Source organism: Oenanthe melanoleuca, chromosome 3, assembly GCF_029582105.1.
Source record: "Oenanthe melanoleuca isolate GR-GAL-2019-014 chromosome 3, OMel1.0, whole genome shotgun sequence".
Classification (NCBI taxonomy): Eukaryota; Metazoa; Chordata; class Aves; order Passeriformes; family Muscicapidae; genus Oenanthe; species Oenanthe melanoleuca.
This window is the reverse complement of record NC_079336.1, coordinates 69890461-69904808: the sequence shown is the minus strand read 5'-3', so window position 1 is coordinate 69904808 and position 14348 is coordinate 69890461. Positions and strand designations below refer to the sequence as shown.

Sequence of the window (14348 nt, the reverse complement as noted above, 5' to 3'; positions counted from 1 at the left end):
GACCTAGAAAATTGAAGTATTTCCCTTTTATTTCAGTCCAATGGACCTTGTGGCAACCTCCATGCTTGCAGCAAGAATTCATAGCTTTTCCAAGTGTGTCCTCTGCCTTAAGCCTGAGAATATTATGCTTCTGTCAAAATAAATGTGCTTTTTTAAAAAAAAAGTAGTAATTACAGTTCACATTTCTCACTTCTTCAGCAGATATTTCAACCTCCCTGAAGAGTCAGTCACTACTAAGTTGCAACTCATGGCTAAGAAACACTTTACTTGCAAATACAGCTATGGGCTATTTTCTGTATTTGATAGTGAGTCTTGATGTAGAAATCAGAGCATGCAGATGAGAAAATTGGCTAAATTAAGTTTAAAGAAGACCATCCTGAGGATCCCTGTGGTGGAAACTGAAATTTAAATCTTGCTGATAATTGGTGAATTTATATCAGCATTTAGCCACAACATAGAGGATGACTTCTTGGTTAATCTGTTTTTGAACTGAAAAAGTATTTAAAAGCATTGAAGGGGGTTATTCCACATTTGTTTTGATCATACAAAACCTGATTCTGATATTCAGAGTTCTGATGAGTACGACTACACTTCTATACTCATTGATGAGACCACTGTGTTCTAGAGAATATCTGGATATGATACAGTGTATCCTACCACTGTATGATTTTGTTCAGCAAAAAACTGCTAAATCATTTACAAAGTAATGTTTAATGGAAACTAAACAACTTTAGAAATAACTTGATCTACTTATACTAAATATTACATGAATAAATTAAGGACATCTATTAAATAAAACAGTCTTTATAGTACTTAAAGTGATCTGGTGTTAAAATGTGGGTAGTAACTCAAATTTTTAAAATTTTTAATGTAATCTAATTAATAAATTCTGTTCTGGCAAATTTAACTTTGAAAAGGCAGCACAATTTTGAAAGGAAACGAAAAACTCTGTCTTCTTTCACCAGTTACATATATGCTCTCTACTCTCAGCTAAAGTCAATGAAGAGTGAGAATGTCTAGCCAAAAAAAAAAAAAAAGTTGTCCAAAAACTCTTTTCTAGGAGCAATTAGCCCAGGAAGAATACAAGAAATGACCTTTTTTTCTGATAATTTTATTTTAATATTATTCTAACATTTTTTTAAAATATTTAACAGTTATTTAAAAGACAGAAATAGTTTATTTTAAAGAGATTTGTCACATATTCTCTAAGAAATTTACAGAATGTAATATAAATAGTAAAGCAGCAAAATTCTGCCTTCAAACAACATCCATGCTGACTCCAGTAATCCCAAAGAAGTAGAAGGACTCTCATGGCATTTCAGAAAGACATACAACCCTTCTTTCTTTCAGATTAATTTAAAAAATTGTCACAAGCAGATCTAGCTTTAAAAATGGAATACTTGTTATTTTACTTGAATTTTCAGTCTAGACTTAAGTGGTCCTCCTCTAGCAAAGCACAACAGAATGCCCCTAACTATAAGAACCCAAGAAGACCTTCAAAAGCCACTTCTGTGGTGATTTGCTAGAATGAAGTCAGAATGAGTAGTCTCCTCCATTTCGTGATCTTTCACCCTTATTTTTGCAATAAAGGTAACAGACTGTACAATGGAAAAGCTTTGAGAACAGCTTGAGGATCTTCCTGAAAATAAAACCAGAAGAAAACAGTAGTTTAAAAGGGAATATTATGCCACTTGCTTCTAGCCAGTTACCAGTCTCTTCTCTCTCAGCAAGTCATTATTCTCAGAGTTGCAGGGCCAAAGCTCCACAGGTTGGCGAGTATCAGGGTAGAAACAATCGGAGTTTCCCATCCAAGGTGGCTGTGGTGAGCTGCAGTTCAAAAGAAAAGAACATATGGCTTTAATGAGATCTTTCCAGTAAGCCCAGTTTGCTTTAGAGCAAACCAAATGAAGATCATTAAGATGATATTTAGATTACTTCTATGTTAAGAGGTCCAGGACTCATTAAAAAAAAAAACCAACCCCCATAGACTCTTCTCGACCAAGCTAATCTGAAAATTCCATTTCACTTAGATTTTTCTTTTCCAACTATTTTCAAATTTCTGTCAACATCCGCTAACGCATCAACAGTCTGTAAAACTGAAGCATATGTTAAAACCACATAGAAAGTCAAACAGACTTCACTGTGTATGACTCAAGAAGGGAATATGGAAGAATTAAGAAAACAAGCTGGAATAAATGAAGATGGAAAATACTGTGAATTAAATCGGGCATACCAACAAATACAGTTTTCTGATTTTTATTGGTGCTAAGTGTAGAGTAAGAATTTCCTTTGTAAGAAAGTATGCTGAAAAATTTTAAGAGCCAAGTCTTGAAGACATGCATAAAGACCCTTCAGCTACATTAGCTTGCTTTCACCAGGCTGAGATCTCTATTTTAAAATGAGGCAATACAATTTTCTGCACTTACTCCTACAAACAAGCACTTGAAAACTTGCTGTATCTCAGAAAGGGATGATCTACAAATGACACCACTTATTAGCCATTAAAAATTCAAGGTGTTTACTCCTTGCATATTAGGATTTACAGTTATTTCTCACTAGTGAAAAATATCTGAAGGGCTGGAACCAAACAGGCATCTCATGCTCTGACTGGTTCATTTGGTTAACTTTTTGCATCCTCATTTTTCTTGATCTGTTCTTTCTTTGATAAATTGACTCATTTGTTTTATTCCTCTGGATAAAGGAACTCTGTGGTCAATAAATTATCTTCTTGGGTTTGCATTCCCTCCTTCAATATCTCCAATGATCAATTCTTCTAATGTCTCATAAGTGTTATCTAAGACAGTGACTTATATTCCCTTATTTTCTTTTTTCTTACTCTCACTTACATAACCTGAAAGTGTAGAATATCCAGAACCATCCAATCTAATTTTTCCAACTCTACTTTTTACAGCTATCCAAGATAATAACACACTTCCAAAGACTTTTAATATGTGTGTATCTATCTCTGCAACTTACTATTTTGTTTTTATTGAGCCCCAGACAGCAACCAAGCACGACAGAGCCCCTTGCTTAACTCACTCGCTCCACCCCAAGGGGGAAGGGACAGAGCATCAGAAGAATCAAAGTGAGAAAGTCTATGGGTTGAAATAAAGACAATGGGACACAAAAAGAAGAAAATAACACTAATGTTAATGAAACAGTAATGATGAAACAATTACAATATACAAAACAAGTGGTGCACAGTGCTCACCACTCACTGACTGATGGCTAGACACTTCACAAGCAGATGGACTAAACCAGCTTTCCCCTCAGTTTATATACTTTGAGCATGACATCATATGGTATAGAATATCTCTCTGGCCACTTTGAGTCATCTGTCCTGGCTCTGTCCCTCACAACTTCTTCTGCCCTTCCAGCCTTCTTGTTGACAGAGCAGGAGAAACTGAAAAATCCTTGACTTGGTATAAACACTATTTCGCAACAACTAAAACATCAGTGGGTTATCAACATTATTGCCATGCTAAATCCAAAACACATCAGCTACTACAAAAAAAATTAACTCTGTCCCTGCCAAAACCAGGACATATTGGAAAGATGATGAAAAATACCTAAGTAATGTGTCCTTTCTAAATTTCTGTAGCCATTTATTGAATGCATGAAAAAAATGCTTTTATTATTATTTCATGTTATAAAAAAATCTAATATAATCTGAGAAATTAGTGTTTAATTTTATTCTATTACAGAAGATAATATAGAAACCGTGTTTAGCTTTCGATTTAAAATAAAATAATTTTAAACGAAATGAAGTTTTACAAGACCTAAGGAGGTTGTTTTGTCCATCTTCCTCTCTAGGTGCAACAACAGAAAACATTAGATGCACTTAGCTATGGCTTTGTCTGGCTAAATCTTGAAAAATTTTAATGACATTTCACAACTCATTCCAGTGTTTGAGTGCCTTCTTAGTTGTCTTTCTCATTTTTTTCATAATTTCCAACCTGAGCCTCAAAAACTGCAGCGTGTGGTGAATCCTGCTATGACATCCTCTGACAGTACTGAAATACAGCTTGGCTTCTACCTGCCAAATGCATTCACTACACTGCTATTAGATTCTGCTTTCAGAGTCCTTCTGTTTTCATTAACTATAAAAAATTATCTTTCTACACCAAATAAACTCCTCCACACTTTTGGCAACACCAAACCAATCACTGAATTGTTGGCTGAACTAAAAATGCCCACCTTCTGGTTTTAGGATCCCACCTTGCTGCTCATATGTGCTAAACTGCTGTCTCAAGTCCTTCTCCTTCCTTTCCCCTTTCTCTTACTTTTTCAATCTGTTTTCCTTGGCAGTTGATAAAATGAGGTTGGTCTTTGACTGCACCATTCTCCTGAGAAGAATTACACTGAATGTCTTGCCATGAACAAAAGGAATATACCTATATACAGAGCCAGTAGTTTTTATTTAGCCCAACCAATCCTTTAAAAGCCTAACAAAAATAAATCAATTATTAGACAGTTAACACTCACAACACAAAAAAATGCCTAATTATTAAAGAAAGATTTCATAATAAATAGAGGATTTGATGGGGTAAATTAGTTATTAGCATCCTGAGTTCTTTCAGTGTTAATGGTGATTTTCCTCCTCAGAATGGATTTTTTTCTTGGATTATATATTTAGACATCATTTGAGTTAATGTAAACTGGCTCTGCTCTGGTTCAATGGATTGAAAGTCTGCTAGCACACTGAGATAATTTTCTGGTTTGACGTTGTCAGAGACAAGCCCAAAATGCACCCTCACTAAGGATACAGCAATGAGAAGTGGGATAAGTAGTGACAACTGGGAGATTCAAAAGCACATTTCTGATCCAAACTAAACTGCTAACACACACTAACAGAGAATTCAGTTTAGCCTTCAGATTTTATAGTAGATTCCTATGCCTGACTGCTGAAAAGGCATTCACTTATGTAAGTGGCATACTTCATAGAATCAAAGAATATGCTGAGTTGGAAGGGCCTCACAAGGATAATTGAGTTCAACTCCTAGTCCTGCACTAGCCCCAAGAGTCACACTATGTGTCCAAGAGCATTGTCCAAATGCTTCTTGAACTCTGCCAGATTTGTGTTGTATTTCAGGCAATATAGAAATTTTAGTGAATAGTGTAATAGCAATATAATAACAGGAGAAAGCTAATTGCAATTTGTAATAACACAGATAACAAGAGTTACTAAAAATCTAACCTGTAGGACCCTAGAAATTCCTGATTTATCACACTTAACAGCTATTAAAATTGATTAATAGTGTTCTCAACTGTGTTTAGAATCCATAAAAATCCCAATAACATTTTAAAAAACAGTTTAACTTATACCATTATTACATTTCAAAATAATGCAAGTGCGTTACTTCATTCAAAACCCTCAGCTCCCAAACATGCTATTCCAAAACTGTGTTTTACATTATATTTGAAATCTCTATAGTAGTTAAGTCAATATACTACTCATCATTAAAAAGAATAAAAAACAAGAAACCAAACCAGAATCCCAAACTAATTATGTCTTACTATTACATATTCAAATCTTGGCTTCAGTTCTGTGAATAATTTGACACCTATGTAAAGGTTACCTATGGGACAAACACTAGAACATTATGGAATATCATGAAAGTGTGGACTATTTTCTATATTGACTGATATATGAGGGAAGAAAAGACCTTCAAGTAGAGCATAGGAGAAGACTGAAGTTCTGTGCATTTCAGAGCTTTTTTACAAAAAAATCAAGCTTTTAGAAGTACATATGACATTTGGCACCAGAATGGGGAGGAGAACAAGTTCTTGAACACAGCTCTCTTCTACTTTATGGTCTGCACAACATTTAAAAGTTTATCAGATATTTAAGCTAAACCAGTTACATGCAGCGTTGGAAGGCTGTGATTTTCAAGACACTGTCTACTGCATTATTTTTTATATTAGCACAATATATATATATTTCTAAAATTACCTTTGGCTGGAGGGAAAATTGTTTGTGTAGTGATATCACACCCCAAAAATCATTCTGAAAATTGGAGACTTGGATTTTTTTAAGCCACAAACACAAACAGTTGAATTTGTACAGAAATGCATCAAACTAATATTCTGTTTTAATATTTCACACACACACGTATGTATATATATATGTGTGTGTGTATGTATATATATATACATATATATATGTGTGTGTGTGTATATATGTATGTGTATATATTCATATATGTTTATATATATATATATATATATAGGGCAGGCTTCAAGATGTCCAGTAATTCAGGAAATAACAAGAATCAGAGCAATTTCAGTTAGTTTCATGTTACAGGTACATAACATCCTTTTGCTTTCTTTTAGTTAGCATCAAGATGCATAATATGCAAGTAGAGATACAAATTTTTAAGGAGTCCACCAGATGCACAGCAGAAAGTATCATCTAACCAAAAGTCCCGTATCTAAGCAGAACAGATGGAAATATAGTTTTTAAAGGGTTAGTATTTTCAGCTTTCATTATTCAAACTATTCTATGAAAGAGGCCACAAATGGAACCAATGCTCTTGAATTTTGCATTTGTTTCACAACTTGCAACAAGCAAGAGCAACCTGGAAAGAAGTCATTATGGAATTGGATTTTGCTATATTTTTCCTATTCAGAAAGTGAAATCTAAAGCAACATAGAATTCATCACCTTGAATCCTGAAGATCTATAGTGCATGAAGGCTTTACCAACTCAGATTTTGTAGCTTAAGCCAAGAACAGAAGACATGCAAGTAAGTAGCACTTTGGAAAGATTTGTTTTCTTGAAAAATGAGTGTTTAATTTGACAGCTGCACTCTTAAGCATTCAATCAGTTATATCAAAGCCACATGGGGTTTTTTGCAGACAGAAGACAGAAGCTTTCATTCTTAAGATAACTCTCCTATTGCAGAAATGAGAATTGAAGAGAAAATATTAAAAACAGGTTAAGAGCTTTTAACCATAATTTCTTGAGGTGTATTATACACACATAACCATACACGGTTAAGTACATGTACTGTCACTCAGGCTTAGAACTTCAGTTTTTATAGTACCTGTAGATCACATGCTCACAATTTTCCTCCCATTGTGCTCAGTGCATGGATAGGGTTGAACAACTTAGTGTCTCTTATTCTTGTATTTGATATACTTTGCATATCAGAGGTGACTTGCCTATCCAGAAAAATTCAAGATCAGAGATGCTCTAGATAGACTTTTTGCCTTAGAGGAAGTTCTTTCCTAGAATTGATAGGAAGGATAACCGTATAGAAAGTCAAATTATTAAATAGATTTAAGATTAAGATGTGAGAGGAAAACAATATCCCACAGTTAGTAAGCTGGGGCTGTAGAGAGGCCAAAGAATAAAAACATTTTTCCAGACCTGGATATGCAGAACCCCATCAAAAATTATGAAAATGTAACAGATCCACCATATCCAGTATTTTCACTAGTCACACAAACAAATGAACAGATACATTTAAAGACAACTAGGTATAAAAATATTCTATTCTTTCTGTACAGGACTGGAATTTCATCCTCTTCAGGACTCATTATTGTTGAAGTTTATTAATTTGCCTCTCTTCTATGCTGTCATTAATGTAAAGCATAACTCCACTGCCAGCAAGCAGCACTTTGTAGGAATGTACTGCAGTGCCTCCACTGCCTACCCTTCTTCCACCAAGTCTGTGATAAGCCTAACAGGTCACCCAAGGCCACCTACATTCAGTTTTGTCCACCCTGTTTTCCCCTCTTATTTCTTCAGTTTTAAAACCTTTTGTCTTCCCTTATGACTCAGATTAAGTTCATCTCTTCTGGACAGATGTTCCTGGAAACTCCTGGGAAGTTTCTCTAATGCATAAAATACTTTTAAATGTATTACCTACTTCAGCACCTGTATTTCTTTGTTGTGAGCCTTTAATAAATATTATTTATGTGCTCAATAAAAGTAGAATTCTCATCTATTTCATTTTACATTACATTTTTATAGCCAAGCAAAACCAGTAACTCCCAATAATTATTTTAATGCGTTAAAATTACTTGATCAACTTGGTCTTGAAATTTCTTGAAATGCAATGTCCAAAACTTGTTATAGTGTCCCACATAGTGATGCAGCACCACTGATGTAGATTGGATAAACTACAAAAATTGATTGATGTCTGACATTCATATGTTGCTATCCCTAATTCAATGCACTTAGTGCAAAACTTGGTAACCCATAGTATGACTTCATGTGCCAATTATGCCTGTATTCCAAGAAATGGATTTCTAAATTACCTTAATTAGAGATACCATACTAATCACCTGAAGTTATTTCAATCATATTTCTGTCACAGATAAAATAATTTCTATTCCTGTGTCTCATTACCATTGCTAATTCTTCTGTGGTTTCCATTTTCTTTCTATTCAAACAACATCAATAAGGAATTAAAAACACCATGAACATTTCCTCTGCTTTACTCTCACTGTTGGTAAAATCATGCCATAAATTAACAATGCATGTTTATATGGGCATTTAAACATGAGTTAATATCCATATCCATACACAGAGTTTATTGTTACTTTCTTCAAACAAATATTTTTACTTTCTTGTTTATTGGTTGTGTTTCAGATAAAGAATACCTCAGAGTCTTTCTTACTGAATGCAAAAAGGTTCAGAAATACGCATTTAAACAAGAGTGCTATGTTAATGTTACCATGTCTTTATAAATACACATCAATTTACATATAAAACACACAACATCATTTAAAATACAGCTGCCTTGCCTCAGGATATTACACTGAGGAAGCTTAAAATGTCTTACTTCACTGGTTCATATACATAAAAACTGTAGAAGAAATAAACCTATCCATTGTTACACTAACCCAACCTAAACTTTTACAATTTGTTATAAATTTACAGTATCTAAACAGCCTGTAAGCATTCTTATCTGGAATTTATTTCCTTTGAGAGTTCATACCCAGAGTCAGCACTTCTTTGTTTTCTGATAAAAAAGCTGAACAGTTTTGATGTTCCTGGATGAAGCATGCTCCCATTGGAATTAAAAGGAAAAACACCAGCAACTACAAAGAGATGGAAATTTCTAGGGTTTTGTGGTTTATACCACCAACAAAGATTACTACTTCTGCTTTAGGTATTCATCTTGACTGCTTCATCTGTTTTGTAGTCATAAAAAGAGACTCACAGAGCTCTAAAACATTGAGGAGATTGAAATGTGGAATAGGAATGCCACAAAAATATTTTTAATTTTAAGAATAAAGAAATACTAAGGAGCAGATTCTAATTCCTAACCAGATTTTAACTGGGTAATTCTACTGGTTTCCATGTTGTAACTCCACTTTTTCATTGCTTTGACTTTTATGATAGTCAGATACATTTCAGCTGCAAATGGTCCTTCTACCAAAAAATTTCACCATGAAATTAATTCTTTAGATGGTCACCTCAGCTGTCCATAAAACAGCATCAGAAAAGTAAGCACCTCAAAAAGGAATCCAGGCCATCACGCATAGCAGGAATATGTTTGCCAACAGAGACAAGGGGAACAATGAAATCACAGGAATGTCTCAATTTCCATCCTTTCACAGGGTTTGGCTCACTACAGGATGAGGCAGTGGGAAGCTCACTTCACTCAGGATTCATGGTCTAGAACATGTTCCTGAAAATAGTTTTTTATGGCCTGCATTGTTGTATCTATTGGCTGATTACTGCAATTTATATGGGATTATTTTTTCTTTCAGCTTCTGAATGTTTTATTTAATATTCACTTCATATATATCCATATTTGTGTGTGTCTATGTCTGTGTATGTTTATATACTTCAAACAGCTAACACTTTTAGACCAGGACCTGCAGGGTTTTGAGTACCACCAAAGAACTGATGCTGCACAAGAGGAGCTGACACTAGGAAGGGAACCCCCAGTATAGGTTATGGCATGTGGCTGCAGTTATGTGCAGGAGTTGGCAGTGTCATTCATTTCCACATGAACTAAACAACAACCTGTGCTGACATTTCATAGCACATGGAATGAAAAGAGTACTCTAGATCAAAAAAACGTTTATCTATTTCATATATGATCAAGATCCATTCTGCAACTGAAAGTCTCTCTATCCCTAAAATTCCAATTAGAAGTCTGTTCCAGGTCCTCACTCATTTCATTAAAAGGCAGGAAACTAGGAAAGAGATATTAAGTTTTTCATTGGTTATTGTTTCTCAAGAATATTTTTCAAAAGTTTCATGGATGGACTAGAGAATTCTACTAAGAATTCAACATTATTTCAGGATTTCATTTCTCCCTTCTCCATAGTTCTCTATCTCAAGTTCTGTGCAGCAGACACAAATCTGTACAATCAGAAGACAGTTATTAACCTGGCTGCTGTTTTTTTCAGCAATATATCCACTTTTAATGTGGGTCATTGTAATAAAGGGGTTGTCATAATTACAGCTTATTAAAGACCATCTTGCAGTCAGATTGCTGTCTATTTGCCCAGAGAGATTGTGGAGCCTCCATTCTGGAAGATATCCAAAAGCTGACTGGACATGGGTCTGAACAATCTGCTGCAGGTGGCCCAGCTTGAGCAGAGAGCTTGGACTGGATGACCTCCAGCAGTCTCAATCTCAACCTTTCTGTGATTCTGTGATATTAGGTTGGTGAAGCAGGGATCTGAAGATACTGCATGATGAAAAGCAACAAAGAGCACAGTGCAGTTGTTTGGTTCAATCATTATTATATGAGAAAGAAAGTGCCAAGACTAGTCAAACTTGCGTAAAGCAAAATCCAATTCAAATAATAAATATGGATAATTAGTTGTACTTTTAATGCATTTTTAATGTAGAAAACACTTTTTCTCTATCCTTACAATAGCAACTTTGGAAAGTCTGCAAAATACGCTTGGAACTCACATGGCTGGACAAATGATCAGGAATGTTTTCCAGATCATTTGTTTTAATGATGGGTTTGAAATAACTTAAATGTAATCTCAGACATTCTTCAAAAGCCTGCCATAATCTCTGAGGCTACTAATGTTTGCATGACATCATTGACATTACAATCCTGTCTCTTCATTCAGTAACTAAATAAACTGAGGGAAACATGAAAAAGAGTTTTTACTAGCATCCCACTCAGGTGTATAATTTCAAATTCCACTTCAAAATCTGGACATTAGCTCACAGAAAAATACATTAAAAAACCAAAATTCTTCCATGCAAACCTAGCCACACAAGCATAATCAGGCATTCCTCTTCAAAGTAGTAGTTTTATACCCTTAATTATCCTTGAAACACCACAGGAATGGAGTTTTCTTTCTAAAACTGAAGCTTGTGTCAGAATTTAACAGCCTCACATTTTTTTCTTTTATTATTCCACACTCAAATGACTGAACAGAGTATCCTTTGGAGTTTTTTTACCAAAACCCAGATATTGTCATGCAAGTTCCACATTTAAAATAGTCACTTCATTATGAAATGATGTATCACAAAAGACAATTAATAAAAGAGTAAGCCTTTTGTATGAAAGTTTTTCTATTACTTCTTGCATTTAATATTTACAAAGCAAAATTCAAGAGTAAAAGGAAATTCTCAGTATGATTCATCCTGAATAGTGTTGTTTCTATCACCATATGATATTCACAAAATTTCTCCAGGCGGCATAAAGTCTGTGTTACAAAAGTTTTGAGGAAGAACAACTTTTTTTTTCCTTTTTTTTTTTTTAATTAGGTGCTAAGTACTGATCACAGAGGCCCAAAGCAGCCTAATGAAGTCATTTGTGCCTAGCAGACCTAGACCCAGTTTAAAGTAACTGCAGGTGGATGTATTTCTTCAGGGTACCTACATATACTGTTTATATTGTCACCATAGTTTAAAATATTTTAAAACAGAATATATCAGATTAGTTTCTAAAAGAAAGGGGTATAAAACCAGACCTATCATTAAAGCATTTAGCAATTACCATTGCGGCTGAAGACATCCTAAATTTTGCTCAGTTTTAGTTTACTTCTGGGTTAACAATTTAAAGGAAATAAGCAATTATTAGTTGCTAATCTTCTTATATGCTTATACCAAAAAATTTACTACTGAGATGTAGTGAGTTTATTTAAATACATATTATTATATTTTTTTTAAAATACTAACAATATAATTTTTAAAGAACATTAAATTAATGGAAATCCTAAAATCCCACAGTTCTGCCCTACCTTAAAAATTATAGTATGATCTTTTTATGTAAGTTAAATATTCTAAAGCTTCTTAATATTTACTAATGACTTTTAGGACATGTATTCTGAAATTTATTAAAGCAAAAGCACAATGATTGAATAAAAATCATTCCAGATGTCCATTAATCTTGCCTAAAATGGCAGAAAACAATGAAGTTTGTATTTGCATCTTCCATAAACAAGGTTTAATCTGAGATTAAAATTCAACCTTATACATGAACTCTAGAATTGTACCTTCCTAATAACAGTAATAGAAATGTAACTTCACAAAAAATCATTGCACTAGTATTATGTTATCACTTTCCCAAAGAATAAAACAGATCCCACTTTGTCAAAAATACTTCTGGAAGCAACTACTGAAAGTAATTCTTAGGAAGAACTTTGAAGAGGAGGAGAAGCCAAATGTGTTTTCCAGTGCAGTTGCTGGCAGCCAAAAACCATAAAACATAACGAGATGTCACCACCAGAAGAAAGAACCTTCCCACTCCTTGGTGACACATTAGAGCTGCCTGTACATGAAAGAGGCCAGGTGACTCATTAGCAGCAGTGTGAGTGTGCCTTTACAGCCTCCACAGGCTTTATTCTGAGAGTCACTTGGAATCCAGCACACTAAAAAGTATGGATAAGCCCTAAATCTGAGAGCTTTCCTGCCTTAAAATGAGAAAGCCCTCTAGTCAAAAAGTGGAAGATTATTTTTTTACAGTGCAGGCATCTGAAAGGCATCTACAAGACTCTACAACAGGATCAGCTGCATGATCTGAATTTTCCATTCATGATCACCAAAGTATGTAAAATCATCTTGAGGAGAAGGCCATAATTCATTTCACTTTTGCCATTCAACAGATGGTTATTCTAAGATTTTTCAAACAGTCTTCATATTTTAGATTATAATTACATTAGTAGTTACAACAAGTGGGCCAAGATGCAAAGTTTTAATGGCAAAATAGGGCACAACTGTGGACACATAAATGTAGATGACTCTTACTAAGTGAACTTCTCAAAGAGAATGAAAGACCTGGTATACCACTCAGGATATCACAAGAGAGAAAGAGGAAGAATTTACATGTGTTATCCAGGTAAGATATTTGCAAAAGTATTATTTTCTTGAACTTATAACTACATTCCAAGTTATATAATATAATGCAGAATATGAAAAAAAAATCTCTGATCCTGTTGTGATCATATTTAATTTTATAAAGACATTTTTAAGATGATTGAAATCTTGTGTGAGTGCACCTTTAAATCTCTTAAATTAATATTCTAGGTCTTAATGACTAAGATTTAAACTCTTCAGTAGTTTCCTATTCCTGTGAAAAATATTTGATGAGCGTGTACATGTTTCTTTACTTGTAACCTTGCACTTTTACAAAGAGTAGGTCATCACATCTGGAATACTCTTCATTTCTCCACCAATAGAAGCAATCAACAATAGAATGAAAATGTGAATTGAATTCACTTTTCACTTTACATTTTAACTTTATTAAATTAGGAAATTTAATCTTTCTGGTAGCTGAAATAAATCTGTCAAAGTGCAATTTTAGGATTCCTCACCATGGCAATTTTATAATGCAACAGTAGGGTCTATATGTGGAATTATTTCTTCCATAATATGAAGATTATTTATAAACAATTATTTAATGTTGCTTGCTGCCATTTGGGAAATAAGGACTATATGTGAAGTTCCTACAAGTGATAAACTGCTTTAGGTCAGTTCCTCATTAACCTGGTATCTTTTTGGACAGCATATATAATATATCACAATGAAAAGTTGAAATGAAAATATTTTTGTGAAAATGCAAATAGTTTTTTTGAAAATTATGTCTTAATTTGTTTTCTATTATGTCATTGGCAAGTATGCAGATTTCTATTTATATTTATATATCTATATTTATATATCTTGTCTATAATCCTATAAAATATGAAAGGCCCTAAATATGTGTGATCCTAAATATTCCCTCTAGCTAGCAAGTCACACAGAGAGCACACATTTTCAATAATCTGATTTCCAGAGCACTGAATATTTACCAATTTCTGTTAACTTTTAAAAATTGCAAATATGGAGAAATATTTTGAAGGAAAAAATGCAACACCACATTGCAATTTGGAGCAAAACCAATTGCTAAAATAATATACACTCACAAAACACTCAGA

The 14348-nt window shown here is 33.9% G+C and overlaps 1 protein-coding gene across 1 annotated transcript in view; it reads right to left on the bottom strand.

Moving 5' to 3' along the window:
• Nucleotides 1–1159: 1159 nt before the first annotated feature.
• Nucleotides 1160–14348, bottom strand: part of WDR27 (WD repeat domain 27) — an 85670-nt gene continuing 72481 nt past the window's right edge. The window contains exon 24 of the mRNA XM_056488309.1: nt 1160–1827. Within this exon, the coding sequence (XP_056344284.1) occupies nt 1780–1827 (48 nt within the window). The 3' untranslated portion in view covers nt 1160–1779. The remainder of the gene's footprint in view (nt 1828–14348) is intronic.